Genomic DNA, 21,595 nt, shown 5'->3' with positions numbered 1-21,595 from the left:
ATTGTAGCACTAAATATTTACATTTTATGTTGCCTCTTTTTGATGTCATTAGTTATAAAATTTAGGAATTGTATTTGGTTGATAATCTTTTTTGACCAGCCACTTGTTTTTCATAAAAATCTTAACTAGTCCCCTACCATTCTTGTTGGTTCTGTTACTGATTTTCTGAGTTTTGCTTTTTATATCTTGTTTGATCTTTTTAACAGTTGTATTAACCTAGATTTTTTATGTTTGGACTTTGTAACATGTCTAAAATCTTTATATCCTTTGTTGTAATGTTTTGTGTTTGCTGTGATTTCTATTCTAACATGAATTTTTTAATGCTGTTTATAATCTGTATTAAGATATATTTAGACCTTACGAGTAACAAGGCATGTTCTGGCCAGAGCTAACTTGTGAGTAATCTGCATTAAATGACTTTTTGGAAATAATAAAACAATACACAGACTTTCTCTTTTAGAGGTTAGTGTGAGAGTATGACTTGATGGAGACTGTTGGTCTCTCATGTATCTAAGAAGTGGAAAAATAGTATTCACTGTTTCTTTGTTGTTTCTGGAATTTGAGGAATAAGGTTAATTTTTGCTGTGCAGTGTTTAGAACATATATTTAATTGTGGCCTTAGCTTGTAGTTAACTCAGAGCAGAAGGTATGTGGTCAGCACCCTGTTTGATTATAGTTTGGATTTTGGCTGGAATGTGTAAGCACTTCAAAATTATTTAAAAAAAAAATCAGATCGATGGGGATTTGTGCATTTGTGACCTTTAGATATACCATTATAATTATTGTGCGCCCTATGTAACTTCAGCATGACTATATTAAAGATAATTTATGGCAATATTAAAGTAAGGTGGTTTCCTTACCTAAGCAATTTTATAATCAGGAACATTTAATTACTCCTACTAAATATGAAATGATATTTTGAAAATACTGAGGTTTTTTAGGGGTCAGGGAGTGATTGTATGCAAATAATTATGAACAAAAGTGTTTTGTAGCAGACTAGTTATGTATTCTAATGTTTATTCCAGTGTTTGGTGTGTCTTAGTTTTGGAAAAGTGGTTGATATCGTTAAATGCATATTTTGCTTTAGTAAAACAGCATGCAAGGCCAACCCATCTTAAGAAATTTTAAATGTTTTTTTCCTAGCCTGTTACCACAGAGAAATAATACATTTGCTAACCTTATTAACTCTTAACTAACCAGTAAACAATTTGTAGCCAGGGTATTGTTAGCTTTTAGCTTTGGACAAGCTGGAAAAAACTAGTCTGCTTCCAATTTCTTTGATTATAAAAATCTGTGATAAAGTATACTTACGTTTAGCTTTTCCCTTCACATTTTAGGGGAATATTGCTCAGAATATTCTTTTACAAATATCCCCTCTACTTTGAAATAGCAGAAACTTCTACAAACTGAATGTACCTTTTTTTCTCCCAATTAGACCTAAGTTTATTTTTATTTTTTTTATTTCTTTAATTTTTTTAAAAGATTTTATTTATTTATTTGACAGAGATAGAGACAGCCAGCGAGAGAGGGAACACAAGCAGGGGAGTGGGAGAGGAAGAAGCAGGCTCATAGCAGAGGAGCCTGATGTGGGGCTCGATCCCATAACGCCGGGATCACGCCCTGAGCTGAAGGCAGACGCTCAACCGCTGTGCCACCCAGGCGCCCCCCAATTAGACCTAAGTTTAAATAAAGGCTTGGACTCATTCTCTGAACCAAGGGTAGAAGGCCATTCCTACCCTTAATATAATCCTTAACTTCTAGGGCAAACTCAAGCTACCTGCCTCTTCTAGACTAATACTTTAAGCAGGAAACTTCATACTTAAAGCAAAGGAGATCTGCTTTTCAAGTATTTTGCATTCCATCCTCTTCTAGGTAAAATGTTAAATCATGCAGGATCTAATTAACTTTGCCATGATTGCTCTGTGATTACTGGGTTCATTATTACTTTTAGTCACTGAGAATGAAAACTCTAAAAAATTGATGAAAGTAACTTAGGATACTGAAAAAATATCTAATTTGGAATGAAAATATCAAGAGAAAATAATGGTGAAAATATACTTCTGAGGTTGCTAATTGTGTATCTATCTATATGCTTAATTCTGATTGGAAAGGGAACATTGCTTTTCATGACAATAAACCCTTTAAACTGCTTTATATGTATCTTGGGAATAATGACTGGTTTGATTGTGGCAGTATACCTAGAAACAAAAAATTGGTATTGGGAGTAGGGAAGTCCTTTCCATTTTAATGGGCTATAGAGAGTGGGATTTAACGATTTTTCTCTTAATAGCTATTTTTTTTTTATGAGCCAAGAGATTAAGAGGTAGAGCTGAGGGCTGCCTTTCTCATTTAGAGTGGTAGGTACTCAGGACCCAGAACTGGCTACATAATTTGCAGGATCCAGTGCAAAATGAAGATGTAATGTCTTGTGTTAAAAAACTATTAAGAATTTCAAGACTGCGTACAACAACAGTGTTGAACCAAGTATGGGATCCTATGTGACTGCACAAGTCATATACCCATGAAGTCTTTCTTGTAGGCACTTTATGCAAAGAGAAGAGTGTACACTGAAGAAATAAGAATTTGGCTTCCTCTATCCCCTGTCCCTATTTTATACAAGGTAACATGTTTCTCCTCCCATTCCCCTCCCCCCAAAAGCGATGTTCCCTTTTTAGTTGGGGCTAAGGGAAAGAAAATGCTCTTTGCACAGTCTTTTATGTGATTGGGACTTACGAACTTTGAAGGATTAATGACAGCAACTAGAATTGAGTTTATCATCTTACATTTGTGTACCCCTTGGGACATATGCATTCTCCTCCCACCTCTCCACTGCCACTACTTACCTCCACCACCAGTGTGTTAATGGTGGTGGAATGATGACTTAACCTGTTTCCATCTTTTTTTATCCCTACTGTCTTCCTGAATGAGTTCATAGCTGCTATTGCTGCCTACCCATCTTCCACAGGCCAACTAGGTGGAGAAGAAATTTTCTTCCCTCTAGTAGAGCTATACCATACTTCTTATTTTGGATGTGTATAACTTGGCCATTGTATTAAGTTTCACTTTACTCCAGAGATGCCAAAAACCAGTTAGGAACAAAACAGATGAAATGGGACTTTCAGTTAAATGGGTGGGGAAGAATGATTGCAAATAAAAATATTTTGAAGGTGAACGTTAATTTAGTTATGATGTGCTTCTTTACCACACTGAAGATTCAGATGTTTCTAAAAAGTAAACACTCATTTTTGTAGGTCATTTGTGTAGTGAACTAAAAAGAAAATGACATTCATTGAAACAGTTATATGTAACGGGCAGAAAGGTGGAAAGGTCTAAAGGACTTATTTAATAATGTTGGAGCCCAAAGTAAATTCTTTTTCTTCTAGGTATAAAACTAAATAAGGCTCAGAAAGCAAACTCGAATTTGTATCCCTTGTGTTACTCATTGATTTGCTTTTAACTGATCTGGTTTAGTGCTTTAGATGCATTTGTTGTTGTTGTTATTGTTGTTGCTGTTGTTGTTGTATTTTGTAGCATAGCAGTATGGTGTTCTTTCTGAGGGTTCATAAGTCTACTGTATTTCTCTTTCATTCCTATTTGATCAAATAGCTGTTTTTTCTGAAAGGAAAGGTATATTCTAAACCTTACAGCGTAATTTATTCTCCTTATAAGTAAAATACTCCCGGTAGCAAATTAGATCCTTTATAAATCAGATAACTGCAAAGATGTTTTTAACAGTCTTCTGGTTAAAATTGATCACTTAAACATTTTCTGCCCCTCTGAATAGGTACCTTAGGAAGGTTTGAATGACTGAGTTTGTTCCTTTCTAAAATGTAGTTACACTTAAGGAGAAGAAAATTAAGATTCTAAAAACCAGTCTAATATATAGTATAAATTTTAAGTATAGAAAGAGTGTTAGATTATAATGCTTTGGAAGAGATAAAAAGTGTGTGTGTTTTTATTTTTTGACACTAACAAATAAGTGCAAATAAAATCCTGTAACAAAGAAAGGCTTTGTATAAAGTTATGTATTTGGCAGATTCTTAATGTAAACAACTTTTGTTAAACCTTTGGCTATTTATCACAAATATTGATAAGCCCCATTATACTAAAACTGGATGTGTTAGTGATCTGCTTTTAATGTTCTAGTGACTTCCTGGTACAGTCCAGAGTAAAACTGCTTTTCCCTTTAGATATAATAAAAACTGTTGAATGAGAAGATTTGTGTAATAGATATGTTTGTACATCATCTTTTTCATTTAGCGGAACATTTTGTGTAAATCATCTTTTTCATGTAGAAAATACCATATGGATATCCCCTTTGTGTGTGTATTAATAATATATTAAATACTCATTTTTTTTTGCAGATTTTTCTAAAATGTTTGGGCAGTAATGAAGGGGTGAAGTTTGGTTGTTGGTATTAGAAAAAAACTATTCCTGTAAAATGTATTCATGTTTTACCATCTAAAATAAATAAGTGACATTTCAGGGGATAAGAAATTTAAAAGTGATCATGGAGATATTAAGACACCAAGGTATTTAGGTATAATTACCAGAGGTCCCAAGCTTTTAATATCCTTACTTTATGGACACATTTCCAAGGATGCCCAATGCATGTGGTTCTATAAATTTACTTGGAATCCTGGGTAATAGAGATTCTCGATCATATGCTGGGAAAGTTGTCCTACTTTCCAAAGTCATGATACCTTCAAATATTAATTACTACAAAAGCTTATGGCATTGTCATTTAAAATTTAAATCTGATCATTCATAAAACAGCCTAGACCTCAGTTTCTCGAGTCCGTACAACATCAAAAGTCAGAAAAATTCTTTTTCCTGTATTAAAATAAAAAACATTTCTATATCTCAAAGTAAACATGTCCAGTTCCATTTTTAAAGAATTATGGCATCCAAATAAAACGGATAAAAACATTCTATTGCATACTTGCCCATCACCCTCTGCCCGTCTCTCTCAATTTGCTTTACACACTTAACGTTAGCATTCTGTGAACAAATTTTTAAAGGACTGTTATAATGCATTCTGTTTGTATCCTACAGTAATTTATTTACATTTAAAAAGGAATTTGAATACAGTGTGGCAATTTTGACAACCAGCAAGTTCATCAAAGTAAGATTCTCCCTATAATCTCATGATAAACCAAATGCTTACTCTGTTCCACATAACAAAGACAGGGATTGTGTGTGGTTTTACCTTTTATATAGGGAAAGAATAGCTGGCATCTAGTAGCACTTAGCCCTTTGAGTTCCCTAAACTTTACTTCTAGTGTATGAATTGCTTTATGCTTTAAAATCCACTTAAATTCAGATGCTCATCAGTGCAACTAGGAAAAAGAAGGTGCTAATTAGAAAGCACTTGATACCTCACTCTTCCTACTGGTTGTGAAGAACTTAGTTTCTACATTTAAGCTAGACTGATCAATGAAGAATTTCAGTGTGACTGTTAGCAACATACTCATTTAAACAAATGACGCACAGGTGTTCTACAGGAATGCTACCTGTATTGCATAGTGATAGAACAAATTTCCATTCATATGCTGTCTAAATGTCAAAGGTTAAATTATTGGGTTTTCCTTTGTTTTTTACACCAGAAGTATTTGAGTTTCTACTGTGTGCCAGGCTCTTGACTGAGATAACTAATAATTTGTAAGATTTTTCTATTCCAGATTTTGGTGGTTTAGCTTTGAATTAGCCATTCTTAACTTGATTTTCTGCAGTTCTTTACTTATTAGATTCTTCTTCTGAACAGCAAAGGAATACTCTGGGCCCAAGCAGGATTTTACTTTTAAAGAGTCAGGTGACTAGAAGCAGAAACCAGTGGCTTGAATGAGATTTATCTAGGCTTCTCATGGTTTTTAATTTTCTATATGACATTTCTGTTAGCATTGCCACTTGACTACTGTAAGGAACTGTGTTTACTGATTTTGTAATAGCATCTATTCTTTTTGGAATCTGGACTTTGAACAACTCATTTCACAGAATCCTTGAATAGCCAGTTCCTATTCTCTCTTACCTAGATTTTTCCAGGGGATTTCACATGACAGGTTAACAGAAGAAAAGCCATTTGTGTAACTCTTCTGTTACATTTGTTTCCCTCCCCCTTGGATCCCTAGAGATAAACTCTTACCTTCTCTTCCTGCTAATTGACCAGCAGCACCCTGGAATATTGTCATCCCTTTGTCCAAAGGAATGGTGCAGTTGTATTCAAAGACCAAAAAAATGTTATGTCCTGTCATTCCTACCTATAAAAAATACCTTTTTTCCCTTTATTAAATTAGATTTTTTAGAATAAGTGATGGAAGAAGTAAAGAAATTGAAAATTTTCAAGAACAGCACTAAAATTGTAATCCACTTTTAATATAAAAATCTCTTTTCCCTCTTTAATCACATTTTAAAAATAAGTTGTAGGAGAAAATGTAAAAATTTTTTTAAAAATGTAAAGAATAGCATTACGTTTCCAGTCCATTTGTAAACTTATTTGAGATAATCTGGATTTACATTTATTTCTTAGTAAAATGAAACATTATTGAACATGCAATACAGGTTGAGTTAAAAAATGAGAGTTGAGCTTTTTTTGCCCTTCCAAATGTAGGGCCAGCATATAATTTTAAGAGCTATTTATTATGTATTTGCTGTAAAATTGATTTCTCATTGACTTTTTATTATGTTGATGGTTCTTTACTAAGTTTTCAAAGCATGTGAGACCTACTTAATGTAATAGTAATCAGATGGAAACTTAATTTAATGATCTTAAATAAAAGGTTATAACTTCCTGGAAATAAGGAAGATTAACTAGATATGAAAATAATGTACCTGTGATCGTAAGAGGAAAGATTTACCATTGTAATAATTGGCCGCTTTAGTAATTTCAAGTTTAGTTACATTCTCTCAGTTCTAGTTTGGTATGTGATAAAGCATTATTTGAAAAGTAGTTCAGGAAGAATGTATACAGATAATATTACTGTTGTTAAAGACCCAGCTGCAAGTTAGTGCATGCATGTAGTCAGGGACTACAAATGAATGTAGACTTTTTCTAACTTGGTTTAGATGGTCTGACCTCTCTAGAAGTGTGTATTTATATTTTAGAATATATATAAAATGTTAAGTCTTTCTCTTCCCTTTTTTAGCCTTAGATTGTAAGCAAAAGAAATCAAGGTCAAGATCTGGAAGCAAGAAGAAAATGCTAACATTACCTCATGGTGCTGACGAGGTTTACATTCTCCGATGCAGGTATATGCTTATTTTGCCATATTTGCTCAGTTTCTTGGATTTTGTTTTGAGACATATTAGGGATTTTTAATTTGTGGCAGAAGGTTCATTCTCATCTATCAAGTTATAAATGAACTTTTGGAGACAGGCTTAAAATCTTAGCTCATAATACACTGTATTTCACAACTGATGAATAAATATTTTATATTATCTCAGTACTTCAATGATACTGTGATTTATGAAAGTAGCTTTTTTTGTTGTGGTGTTTTATTTATTTGCTTTGTTTGGTTTACTTTGATTTGGTTTGAATTGTTTTTTTATTTGTCTTGAGTTTCTGCTTCTTAGGAATACATTTCTTTCCACTCATACTTCTAAATATAGCTATACAGACTTATTCCCACCTCCTTCTATACTCATCCTCATGCAGTTTAAGGAATTCTGAATTGGGGAAGGGTCTTTCAAAAAGAATGGTACATTTTGGAATTATAGTTTTGTTTTAAATGTTATTGAGATTAATTTAATTTAATTTAAATGTTATTGAGATTAACTAATTAATTAGTTTTAATTTAATAATGTTTCCACCTCTACAAATATTACTACAGGTAATATAGCTGTTGAGCATATGAATTGACAGTTTTATATTGTATTAAATCATTTTAACTTTATATGTATTTAAAAACTGTTGTCAAGTACTCCAGTATAGGATAGTATCTCTAAGATATAATAAAGTCTGCTTCTTATGTTTATGGATTTTATGTGAATTGGTTTTAAATAAAGGGAATTGGTCATGTTAAGAGAACTGTTATCAACTTCTTCTATAGGTTTTGTGGCCTAGTCTTTCGTGGACCGTTGTCTGTTCAGGAAGACTGGATTAAGCACTTACAACGACACATTGTAAACGCTAATCTTCCACGGACTGGAGCTGGCATGGTGGAAGTCACGTCACTACTTAAAAAGCCTGCCTCCATTACAGAAACTTCATTTTCTCTACTAATGGCAGAAGCAGCTTCATAGAACAAGGAAACCTTTTAAATAGCAAATTTAAATTGGATGTAAATTTGAAATTCTTTGTCTTTTTTTTTTAAAGCCACGTTAAATTATCCGTTTATAAATACTAAAGCAGGAAAATGGGGAAAAATGAATTACAGTGACATCAGAGCAAACTGAGTACTTCAAACAGTAAGTAGTCTATATATTTTATATAGGATGGAAGATGTGTTTTTAAGGTTTACTAAGTTTTGTCAGTTAACTGTGTTCACTCAATGAAAGATCAGTACATGTAAGCAGTCATTAATTAACTGTTGCACATGGATAACTTAAAGACAGACCTATTGGAAAATTACATTTTCTGCAGTGTTACCGGAATCAAGGTTCTGTTTATTCCCCACAAGACTTGCATTGAAAAATAAGATATTATATTTTGTTTGTATGTATTTAGTGTTTTGTATAATACCAGGAACCGCTAAACTAAATTTACTCAACTTAGGGCATTAAATATCATGTACTTCATAGTTTGAGACTGTTCACTCAAATAGGGCAGAGTACTATTCTATCTAGATGTGTAAGTGTTTTTTTAAAATCACATGGAACGGTTTTTTTTATACTAAAAAGTGGAGGGAGATTTGTTTAAACAAGTATTTCTAAAAGAAATATGTACATAGTCCTGGAAATTATTTGTGGTAAGGAAATATTCTTTACTCCAGTTGCATTTCTCAGACAATAAAGTGGTGCATCCATGCTACCTCCTACTTTGTCAACAAAGATGCTATTTACCCTTGACATTTTTGTATCATAATAGATTTAAAAAATCTAATGATCTTTATTGCAAGACATCCTTTTGTTAACAGATTTGTTTCTTTTTAATGTTTTACCTAAATTTTGACATGCTTACAGGACAGGTTTGCCTCTTACTTTATTTAACATTGTAGAAATGTAATTAATAAACAATGCTCACTACACAACTTAGAATAGGCTTTCTCATTTATATTCCAAATTTGATCAGTTAGCAAAACTTAATACACCAATTCAAATATTTCTACATATGATGAGAATGTTTACAATTTAAATTTTAGAACTTGTTTTGGATGTGATTATATGTACGAAAATCGTGTAACACTATGCTCATGCTAAGAACCGACATAACGGAATTACTGAAATAAATGTGCTGTGAGGAATGGAAAATATGGTGCAGATGTCTTGGTCATGATAAATTGTGATTCTTTTAAACTCTTTCCAAAAACAAATTATTTCTTTTAACTTGCAGTCAGATTCCTTTACAAATAACAGTTTTTGTATGCAAGCACCATTTCATTTTATTTCATGTAGTATGGCTAATACTATAGTTGAAACAAGGATATGCATTGATAATTTTCTTCGTATGTAAATAAAGTTAAAAACAGTTAAAATAAGGAGTATTTTGGTAGAGTATATACATACCTCACTGCCAGTGAAATTGCTTTCCTATGGTATATCTCCTTACCAGAAAAATCTCTAAATAAAAAAAGAATTAAAGAAAATATAATGTCTATATTGTGAAGCATTTCTTATTTTTATCACTGATGGAAATAGTCCACTTGAGGTTGTGTTTTATTTTATTTGAATTGTTTATACTTAGGTTACTTTATTCATATACCTTATATATGAAATTAGGAAGCTGAATTAGATGGATCATTCTCAACCAAGGGTCTCCTGATCTCTGGGGTCCTAGATAAGGGAAAAGTACTTCTACGTTATTTTTTTTTTTTTGAAATGCCTAATATAAACTATATTTTCTGTAAAGATGAGACTAATTAAAATTTCAAATTTCTTTACTTCCGACTGAAATTATACCACGTCTGTATATACTAGCTGTCTCTTACTGAGCATGTTTCATTGATAGTTATAAGTGATAATTTATATTTTTTTAAATTGGAAGACTTACTTACATACCAAGTAGAGGTCAGGAATTTTTAAAAAATTACAGTTTTGGGGAGGAAAGACTGGCAGTCACTACAGCCCCTTTCAGCTCTATTTTTTATAATGCTGTGATTTTATTAAGCAAACTATCCAGATGTAAGAATACAAGTAGAGGGGCACCTGGGTGGCTCAGTTGTTAAGTGTCTGCCTTCGGCTCAGGGCGTGATCCCAGAGTCCTGGGATCGAGCCCCACATCAGGCTCCTCTGCTGGGAGCCTGCCTCTTCCTCTCCCACTCCCCCTGCTTGTGTTCCCTCTCTCGCTGGCTGTCTCTCTGTCAAATAAATAAATAAAATCTTAAAAAAAAAAAAAAGAATACAAGTAGAATAGGTAGTTTGACCACAGATTTTATAAGCAAATCTAGATTAAATTTTTTATGTTAAGCTATTTAAAACAAGAGTTTCTTTTTCTTCATGTGAGAAGAATTAAATAGAATAATTCAAATTAAAAACAGTAAACTAGAGGTATTCCTGGAAAGTAAATTAAACAAAAAACATTTTTTATGGTAAAGATATTTGGGTTTCAAAATGTTAAAGATTCTTTTGGAAGCAAAGTTGATCTTTTATTTGACAAGTGGAGAGTTAAGACTTATTTTCATTTGGCTTCCACTAGAAAAGAAATTGTATTGTCTCAAGTTACATGGTATCAAAATATGGCATGATTCAATATTGAGTATTGCCTAATTTTCTTCTAATTCTTTTTTTTTAATCATTACCTAAAATATTTGAGCTTCTTCAATATTAGAACTTTTTTCTTTTTTTTTTTTAAATCTGGTTAAAATTGTTGATTTATTTAACAGCATCAAAACAAAAAAGTTAACTTCTTCTCTAAAAGTAATATTTTCTACCCTGATTCTTTAGAATATATTAGAACGTTGGTTTAGCTAATATCTCTGTTTTGGAGTTTACATTTAATTTGGGTTAAGGAGATGATAGTTTTTCAGTAGTAATTTAATAGACTTTTCTTATGGGCATACATATAACCTCTCAAGAACTGTACGGTTAAAACCTATGAGTCTAAAGATAGCTTTGATTTTTACTTCCTAAGAAAGTTGAAATATATGCTCATTTTGGAAATACTATGAAAATGAAAAAGTAGAAAATGGGGGACATTACCTTGGTATAATCCCGCAAAGACATTTACTTGTAACAGCTTGTTATATTTCTTTCTCGTTTTATTGTTTCAATGTACTTGTGATTGTATATATTATAATGTATACTGTTCTCCCAGTTTTAAATTTGAGTGGTGCATTGTATAGACTAACCTTTGAATAGTAGATCTGAAAAATTTTCCAATACCAACAACAAATTCTCTGATTCTCCAGGTACCAACTGGGTATCCAGGAATTGGATTTAATTTTGACATTAACTACCTAGAGNCTGACAATTAACTACCTAGAGTTAGCAGCAGCAGATTCCTTGGGCTGAAGAGCTCAGTCCCCACACTTCAGATGCCATTCACAAGTATTGGGTCACTTGTACTTCTGACCAACTGGCTATAAATTGGGGGTTCCCACAACACCCTTTTCAAATTCAGTAATTTGTTGGAAGAGCCTACAGAACTCCGGAAAACACTTGACTTTGCCAATTCACTATAAAGGCTGTAACTCAGGGGGCGCCTGGGTGGCTCAGTCAGTTGAACGTCCAACTCTTGATTTTGGCTCAGGTCATAATCTCAGGGTCATGTGATCGAGCCCCACTCCAGGCTCTGTGCTAAGCACAGACTGCTTGTCGCTCTTTCCCTCTGCTCCTCCCCTCCACCCCCCAGCTTCTCTCTCAAATGGATAAATAAATAAAATCTTTAAAATAAATAGACATAACTCAGGAACAGACAAATGGAGAGAGATGCAAGGTATGCAGGGAAGACGGTGGCATGGAGCTTCCCTGCCCTCTCTTGAGTGCACCACCCTCCCAGCATCTTGGTGTGTTTACCAACCTGGTAGCTCTTTGAACTCCGTTGCTTAGAAGTTATTATGGATGGGGCGCCTGGGTGGCACAGCGGTTAAGCGTCTGCCTTTGGCTCAGGGCGTGATCCCGGCGTTATGGGATCGAGCCCCACATCAGGCTCCTCTACTGTGGAGCCTGCTTCTTCCTCTCCCACTCTCCCTGCTTGTGTTCCCTCTCTCACTGGCTGTCTCTATCTCTGTCGAATGAATTAATAAAATCTTTAAAAAAAAAAAGAAGTTATTATGGAAGTTTTGTTACATAGGCATGATTGATTAAATCATTGGACATTGGTGGTTAACTCAATCTCAAGCTCTTTTCCCCCTCCCTGGAGGTCTTGGTGGGGCCAAGGTGGGGTGGTGGGAGGGGTGCTAAAAGTTGCAATCTTCTAACCATGCCTTGGTTTTTCGGGTAACCAGCCCCCATCCTGAAGCTATTTAAGTGCCCCCAGCCACCAGTAATCTCATTATTCTTGCAAGTTCAGCTGTTACTCATTTTAAAATAAACTGTTCTGTATTTCCTGATTACTTTTAATATATTTACGCAATTTTATCTCTAGTTTTCTAAAGTTTTACTGTATGGATGGGAATTTCTTTTTTTATTATTATATAGTCAAGTTTGGGATCTCTGCTGAGCATTGGAAATTTCCTAGTCATTGTCTCCCAGCTATTTCTTCTGCCTCGGTGTCTCTCTTTCTTTTGGGACTAAATGTATGTTAAATCCTTTTCACTGTGTCCTCTAGGTTTTTTACCATTTCTTCTCAGTTTTCTGTCTGTTGGTGCTACATTTCAGATAATTTCTTTTGACCCATCTTCCAGTTTACTCATTTTCTCAGCTACTGCTAAACCCCATTTACTGAAGTCTTAATTTTGGTTGTAATATTTTTCAGATCTAGAATTTCTGTTGGTTCTTTTTCAGATACGCTTTTTATTGTTTCTAGTAGCCTTTGTGGCTGTTATTTCCTTAAATATGTTCTGCATAGTTATTTATATATTCTCCTACTGATAATTCCAAATAATTGTGGGTCTGGGGTTATTGATAATTGCTTTTCCTGCTTCTTTTTATGGTATCTTGTTTTCTTATGTGCCTAAATGTTTAACAGTACATTATTATTAGAGCTATTCTAGATCTATTTTGAAGCGTAAGATAGTACCTTTTCCCATAGGATTTTCATTTACTTCAGCCGGATGAGTAGGGGTTCTACCAGTTTAGAACACCTTAAGCCCAAATTCAAGATTTGTATTTTCCAGTCCTACCAGATGACCCAAAGTCAGACTATCTATAAGAGCTAGATCATGGGAGAGTTCATGTATCTCTGGTTCACCTTCTACCCTGTGAATATAGTTCTAGCTCCAGGCAGCCATCAAAATTGCAACTTAGTTTCATAGCTATTTCTTCCAGATAGAATATGCCCTCTGGACAAAAATAAAAGGTTTTATTACTGGGTAGTCCCACAGGGTTTCTTGTCTTCTCTTAGAGGGTGATTGAATAATTCTTTACTCTCGGTGTTATTTCTTTGTTGCTTATATGATGTTTTTATTTTTATTAATCCAACCTTTTTAGTTGACCTCAGTGAGAGAAATTATTAAGATTATGTAGTCTACCATTATCAGAATCAGAAGCCCTTATATAAATTACTGGGAGAGGAGATTTTTGTGTGTTTTTTAAATTCTGTTTTCCTGTAAGAGTTCTAGGGGCACCTGGGTGGCTCAGTGGATTAAAGTGTCCAACTCTCGGTTTTGGCTCAGGTCATGCAAGACCTTAGGGTTGTGGGATCAAGCCTGGAGTTGGGCTCTGTGCTCAGCATGGAGTCTGATTTTCCCTCTCCCTCTGCTCCTCCCCCTGCTTGTGAGCGCTCTTTCTCGCTCTCTCAAATAAAATCTTTTAAAAAGAGAATTCTGATATATAGTGTGCGTCCAGTCAATATTTACTGAATGATTAAGTGAATAAGGTATTATTTTAAAGAAAATGTAAATACTTTATGGGATACGTTCCCCTTGTTTTTCTTCTTAAAAATAAATTTTGGTTATTTTTTTAAGTTTTTATTTAAATTCCAGTTAGTTAACATACAGTGTTATATTAGTTACAGGTGTACAATATAGTGATTCAGCACTTCCATACAACATTCAGTACTCTTCACAAGTGCCCTCCTTAATCCCCATCACCTATGTAATCTGTCCACCCACTCCTCTCCCCTCTGATAACCATCAGTTTGTTATCTATAGTTACGAGTCTGTTTCTTGGTTTACTTCTCTCTTGTTTTTCCCTCTCCTCATTTGTTTTGTTTCTTAAGTTCCACATATGAGTGAAATCATATAGTATTAAGTGTTTTGCTCTTCCAGATATATTTTAGAATTAGTTTGTCAAAAAAAGAATTAGTTTGTCAAATTCCATTTGAACTCTGAGATCTTGCTTAGAACTGTACTGAATTTATGAAGTAATTTGTGGAAAATGGGGAAATATGGCTTTTTTAGGAATTTGGTATTTTTAGGAATATGGCATATTTTTCCATTTATCTTCATGTCTTACAGGGAAGTCTTATAGTTTTATTTATAAAGAATTGCACATTTAAAGTTTGTTTCTATATATTTTAGTTTTTGCTGCTATTGTGAATGGATTTTTCTCAAAATTTTTAGTTGAATATTGCTGATATAAAGAGAAATTACTGATTCTAGGTGTGGCAGTCATTTATATCTTTTCACATTGCTGAACTCTTTTATTCTAATATTTTTTCACTTAATCTTTTTGATATTTCTGTAGCCAATCATATCATCTGCAAATTGTGATATTTTCTCTTACTTTCCAATATTTATCCTTAGTCTTTTTCTTGTGTTTTTACATTATCAAGGATCTTCAGTACAGTATTGAATGTTAGTGGTGATAGCTTGCATTTCTATCTTGCTTCTGAATGTAATGGAGATACTTCTGTTTCATCATTAAATATAATTTCCTGTGAGTTACTTGTAGACACAGTTTATTGATTAAAAAGAGTTTATTTCTTATTGGATAAGAGTTTTTTTATTTTCTTTTAACTAAAAAATGGACTCTCAGCCTCTGTTGAGATTTGCTTGTGATTTTTCTTGTTTAATCTGTTGATGTTAGTAAAAAAACATTAATAGAGTTTTAAACATTGAACCATCCTTATATGTCTTCTTAGTCTTGATGCTTTGCTTCATCTGTGAACTTAATTTGCTTCTATTTCATTAAAGAATTTTTTGATGTCTATCTATTAGTGATATTGGATTTAATTTTCTTCTGCTGTATTTGTCTGGATTTGGTACCCAAGTTATCCTAACCTCATAAAATGAGTCGGGAAGTTTAAATTTGCCTATGCTCTGAAAGAATTTTCTTAACATAGACAATTTTGCTTTCTTCAAGATTTGATAGTACTCATCCATAAACTCATGAGCCTGTTACTTACCTTTGAGAGAGATATCTTTTGATTACTTTTACCATTTCTTTTATAATCATAGGTTAGATTTTTTTCCCCTCTCTGAGGCAAGTTTAGTTATATTTTCCTAGAATAATATCCATTTCTTCTAGATTTTCTAAAATTTTGGAATAACTTATATATAGTATTCTCCTACAAGTTGTTTAATCTCCATATCTGTCATTGTTTCCTCACATTACTAATGTTTACTTCAAGCTTAGCTTTTTTTCCTTAATTAAACTTACTGAAGGTTTTATCTGTTTTTATTAGTCTTTCCAAGAACTTCTACTTGGTATTTTTTTCGTCATCTCTATTTTTCTACCTTCCACAACTCAAGGCTTATTTTCATTCAGCCTTCTAGGGTTTCTAATAACCATACGTAAGGCTATATGTTTTCACACGCATATCAAATTTGACCATATCCCATGAATTTAGATATATAGAGCTATCATCATTGTTTGTTTATTACCTGTGTTTCAATTTCCTTTTTAGCCTTTGTTGAAATTTTCTGTGTGGCCTAAGATTATAATTACTTGTTGGCAATATCTCATCTGAGAAAACAATGTATAAACTCTTGAGTTTTGGGGTATGGAATTATGTAAATATACAGATATATTTGTGATACAAATCATATATTAAAAACATGCTATGTACATCGGGGCGCCTGGGTGGCTCAGTGGTTGAGCATCTGCCTTCGGCTCAGGGCATGGTCCCGGCGTTCTGGGATCGAGTCCCATGTCAGGCTCCTCCGCTGGGGGCCTGCTTCTTCCTCTCCCACTCCCCCTGCTTGTGTTCCCTCTCTCACTGGCTGTCTCTGTCTCTGTCAAATAAATAAATAAGATCTTTAAAAAAAAAAACATGCTATGTACATAAATGTTATGTGTATATACACGTACACAGGATGTGTGTATATATATATACATACATGTGTGGATGTATATATATGTATATATGTATATTCAGGATTAATGAAGCCATTTAAATTATATCGTACTCCTATGTCTTGTACTTCACCTGCCAGATTATGTGAAAGATATGTTAGGATCCCAGTATGATTGCTACTGTGTCTATTTCTCCTCATCTTCAGTTTTAGCTTTCTATATTTCCATCACTGTTCTTGAGTATGTAAAGGTTCATGATGACTGTTGGATCTACTTGAGTACAATAGAAGTACCCAAAAAAGCCCTATTTTTAGTTTTTATTATTTACCTGTTATGCTTTTCCCCCTCCTTCCTAATGTCATTTTATTTTAGGTTTGCCTTTTGTCAATGACATATAGCTTGATTTTCTTATTATTTCACCCAGTTTGAGATGAATAGGTGAATATAACCATTCATATTTTTGTGCTTATGTATAACTTTATTCTGCCCATATTAACTTATACTTTCTATGTATTGTATTTTCTTAGTGCTTCTTTTCCTTTCCTATCTTTTATTGAATTTGAGTATTCTTTGTTAATTATATATATGTGTGTGTGTGTGTGTGTATGTGTATAAAAATATCTCTTCCATTTAATACAGTTTCTAGATTTTCTTAGAATATTGTATTTTTCAAATTAAGTCTTTGCTATGGTCTATTTTATGTCATTTCCCCCACCTCACCCACCCCCACTGCCAAATTCTTACGTTGAAATCCTAACCACCAAAGGTGATGTTATGAGTAGGTAGGGCCTTTGGGGCTGATTAGGTCATGAGGTTAGAGCCCTCATGAACAAGATTAGTGCTTTTATAAAAAGATTTCCAGCCCCTTCCACCACATGAGATATCCGTGACTTGTAAGAGGGCCCTCACTACAGTCTGACCATGCCAGCATCCTGATCTTGGATTTCTAGCCTCCAGACCTATGAGCAATAAATGTTCCTTGTTTGTTTATAAGCTACCCAGTCTGTGGTGTTTTTTTTTTTAATATCAACTGGAATGGACTAAGACTTTAATTTAAACTAGGTCTTTAATCCATTTGAAATTTGTTTTTGCTTATGGCGTGGTGTAGGAGTCTGTTTCTCTCTTCTAACAAAATGAATAGATAGCTATACCAACACCAATTTTTTATACTGTTCTTTGTCCAGTAGAATTGAACTACTACTTTGTCACATATCAAATCTCAGATAACCTGGGATCTACATCTGGAATCTCTGTTCTGTTCAGCTGGTTTTTTGTTTTGTTTTGTTTTTGTCTTTTTTCTAAATCTATACTAAACAAATACCATATTTATTTGATTACAGAGGTTTTTTTTAGGCTGTATTCTGATAACTGACAGAGCAGAATTCCCTTTCCCTCCTTAGAATATACTTACCTTCTTTACTCTTCTCTCACAGTGAGATCTTTAGAGTGATTTTACTGCCTTTCTCTTCTGCTTCAAAAGTTTTAATTCCCTATTTTCATAACACTGAGAAGTCTGATTTCACGTGGCTAACTAGTGTTTCCATTTCTCTCATTCCATCTTGAGGTCTCTTTTTAGTTTGTTTTTTACTTTTTTTTTTTTTAAAGATTTTTAAAATTTATTTATTTGACAGAGATAGAGACAGCTAGTGAGAGAGGGAACATAAGAAGGGGGAGTGGGAGAGGAAGAAGCAGGCTCATAGCAGAGAAGCCTGATGTGGGGCTTGATCCCACAACGCCAGGATCACGCCCTGAGCCGAAGGCAGACAATTAACCGCTGTGCCACCCAGGCGCCCCTGTTTTTTACTTTTGCTGTGAAAGGTGAATAATAAATTTACTGAGTGAAGACTCCTCGGAGGCAGTCCTCTTCTCTCAGGATGGGTAGATGCTGTTTGTCCCAGGGCGAATAGATGGGCTGTCTCATTGCCAGTCTGAGTTTTTTCCTTTAAGTAACTTGCTCTTTCTACCTGGATGTTTATAAGATTGTCTTTTTATCCTTAGAGTTCTAGAACTTTGCCAAGCATACCTAAATGTGTGCTTTTCTCATCAGTGCAACCTGGAACTTAAAATTTTCTATTATCTGTTGAATAGTTTTATCTTTTCCATTTGTTTTTTTGTTCTCCTTCCAGAATTCCTGTTATCTGCATTTTGTATTTCCTTGGCCTGTTTTTCAAATCTTCACCCTCATGATTTCCATTTATGTATGTTTGCCATACTTGGAAATATTTCTTGCACTTACAGTGAAAGACCTCCTCTTAAATTCATTTAAAATTTTGTTTCAAAATAAAATTTTGTTTCAAAAATAACATTACTAAGCTTTCAGAAATGTGCGTGTGTGTCCGTACATGTGTGTGCACACTGCACTTGATTCTCCTTAAAGGCTGTGATTTATTTTCATTTATGTTTTCATCTTCTCTAGTATTTCTGTTTTACTGAGTACATGTTTTGATTATTTTGCTGATCTCCTCTCTGGTTGCTGGGTTGCCTTAAATGGGTTATTTTTCTTTTCCAGCTCAGTGGGTTCAGATCTGTTTGTTGGGCTATGGGGATATCCTTTATATTAATAGTCCTCCAAGTAGTGAAAAGTGAAGTGGCAATCCCTTGCTGAGGTACCTGAGGGATATCCCTAATGTCTTTCAGTGCTCTCTAATCTCTCCATCTCCAGGGCAGGGAGGATTCAGTCTACCCATTCAGTTCCTTTTGGGCTTGAAAAAGATATAATATGCTTACATAGGGACCAGATCTCTCCGATCACCAAGCTCTTCCTAGGATCCTCCATCTTCTAGTCCTCACCCTTGAGCTTCAACAAATGGAGAAGAAAGTTCTTTATCAGTTCCCTTTTCCCTCAGTACCCTGAGAGCCTCGTCTCACATTTACACCAGTTACCTCTAAGTCTTAGCAGTCATCTGGCTTAGAAAAAACTAAAAGGTTAATAGTGTTGAGAGTGGAGGAAAAGGAAATTCTGTTAAAATTATACCTATTCCCATAATTTCCTCACCCTTAAAACTTTTAACAATTATTAATTTTTAATTAGCATCTACTATAATCAATATCTGTGTCTTTTCCTCCACCACAAGAACCTTAGCGTGCTTTACTTCCCTCCTATTCAGCAGTCTATATTTTTTTTTATCCTCTGAAGTTTGGCGTCCATATTTATTAAATTTTATTAATTATACTAAATCTCTATACTTTTTTTAAAAAAAGAATTTCTTTGTTTATTTAGAGAGAGCATGCGAGCAGTGGGGGAGGGCAAAGGTGGGGAGAGAATTTCAAGCAGACTTCACGCTGCATGCAGAGCTTGATGCACGGCTTGATCTCACAACCTTGAGATCATGACCTGAGCTGAAACCAAGAGTCAGACACTCAACTGACTGAGCCACTCAGGTGCTCCAAATCTCTGTCCTTTAGTACACATCTTTTTATAGTCTATGTGAAGAATACATAAAGCACTGTGTATTGAAGTGCAGTGGTTGGGTTAAGATTTCCTCTTTCAGGCAGATTCCATTTATCATCTGTTTTCTGAAGGGATTACTCATAGTTTCTGATTAGTCAAAATACACTCTCTTCTTTCCCAGCACTGTTAAAGACTTTCACATTTTTTCTTTGTGTCAGTTTTTGGGGATCTTGATCCAAACTTCAGAAACTAATACATAAATTATTGTGAATGTATAACCTTCCTAATTCACCCAAATAACTTCTCCAGTGATTTCTTAGTCACTGGTAAGCTTCAGTATGTTGCACAGTCTATAAGACATATATTTAACATGAAAGCCCTTTTTTGACTAATAGGAGAAAAGTTCTATAATTGGGGTGGTATATTATTTTCTTAAACCCTTATGAAATCATGTTATAGCACATGGTAGTTATATTCAAAAGTGTTCTTTTTAGCTTCCTCAAATCTTTTTTTTCTGCATATAACTTATAAGTCAGTCCTTTCAGAATACCAGAACAGTGCTTCCTATTCACTGCAGTCACTAGATTTATATTTTATAAAGATGCATAGAAAAAGTTAAGAAAAAATTTTTTTTAGAAATTAGTCTAAAACACAGGTTTTTTTTAAGATTTTATTTTTTTAAGTAATCTCTGTGCCCAGCATGCGGCACAAACCCACAACCCCCTGAGATCAAGAGTCGCATGCTCTACCAACTAAACCAGCCAGGCACCCCAACAGATGATTAAAACGAGTAAATTATTTACCCTGTGATTTAAATATTATATTCTGCTTTTTAATTTTTTGTTTTTAGAAGATGACATTGTTGCTCATTTTTCTTTCCTCAAAGTGACCAAACTACTAATTTGAAATGTGTATTTTGGTGCCGTTTCAGAACCAAAACATTTACCAAAGGTGAAAAATATTATGTGAATGTGGTTTTCCAAAACCCCTGCTATCATTTTACATAGTATATTTAAGCCCTTTGAGGTCCAAATATTATAGATCATAGCTTATGAGACCTCTTCTCACCCAGAAGGCCAATACAATAAGGACTTAAGGCAATTCACTGAGAAGACAGAAAAACTTATGTTCTCTTATATATAACTTTAAAGGTCCATTTTCTCTATTAGATATCTGTTACTGCTGTATTTCCTATTTTGATACAGGAGGCAAATATCCTTAAATCTAAAGCTAACATGGCTGTTTGAATTGATGATTGGGAACTCTAGTAGAGTAGGTAGTCTGTTATGTGGTTTTGGGCCCACACAGTTTAAAAGGAAGTTAATTCCTCACATAATTACTGCTAAAATCACAGGGTTCTAAACAGTAATACTGGCACAACAGTAAATTTTATTTATTTTCATGACGATGCTCTGAATTGCCTAAAAACACATGACAAAATGTAGTATGTGCAGTTAGCGGCAAACAGATTCAGTTAGGGCTAACTTTATGTAAGATCTACCAGTATCCTTAATAAATTCCATATTTTACTTAACTTTTCAAAGGAAAGAAATGTCTGATCCTATTTGTTCTTCATTGCTTCTTCTAAACTCCTCCCTCTGTCCTCCCTAAAATCCTCAGCTTTGAAGCCCGTACTATTAGACTACTCACTCCTCATGCTCACTGCAGCCATCTAACAGTTCCCCCGGGTGCCACAGCCTCGAAGATTTTTAGCTCCTGGTCTGTCTCTGCAACACTACCCATGTTCTAAATCTTGAAGATTTCAGTGTCCAT

General features: G+C 34.1%; 1 protein-coding gene across 15 annotated transcripts in view; it reads left to right on the top strand.

Annotated features, from left to right (window-relative positions):
- Nucleotides 1–21,595, top strand: part of ZNF644 (zinc finger protein 644) — a 122,497-nt gene that overhangs the window by 88,596 nt on the left and 12,306 nt on the right. For 13 of the 15 annotated variants that reach the window (XM_034653858.1, XM_034653859.1, XM_034653863.1 and 10 more), the window contains 2 exons: nucleotides 7,143–7,245; nucleotides 8,046–9,741. In XM_034653858.1, coding sequence (XP_034509749.1) covers nucleotides 7,143–7,245; nucleotides 8,046–8,238 — 296 coding nt within the window. In that variant the 3' untranslated portion in view covers nucleotides 8,239–9,741. Of the gene's footprint in view, nucleotides 1–5,055; nucleotides 5,126–7,142; nucleotides 7,246–8,045; nucleotides 9,742–21,595 lie in introns of those variants that run through there. The other 2 variants (XR_004623303.1, XR_004623302.1) reach the window with 2 other exon arrangements.

Source organism: Ailuropoda melanoleuca, chromosome 2 (assembly GCF_002007445.2).
Source record: "Ailuropoda melanoleuca isolate Jingjing chromosome 2, ASM200744v2, whole genome shotgun sequence".
Lineage (NCBI taxonomy): Eukaryota > Metazoa > Chordata > Mammalia > Carnivora > Ursidae > Ailuropoda > Ailuropoda melanoleuca.
Note: the sequence above shows the minus strand (reverse complement) of the source record. Positions and strands in the feature narration are given on the sequence as shown.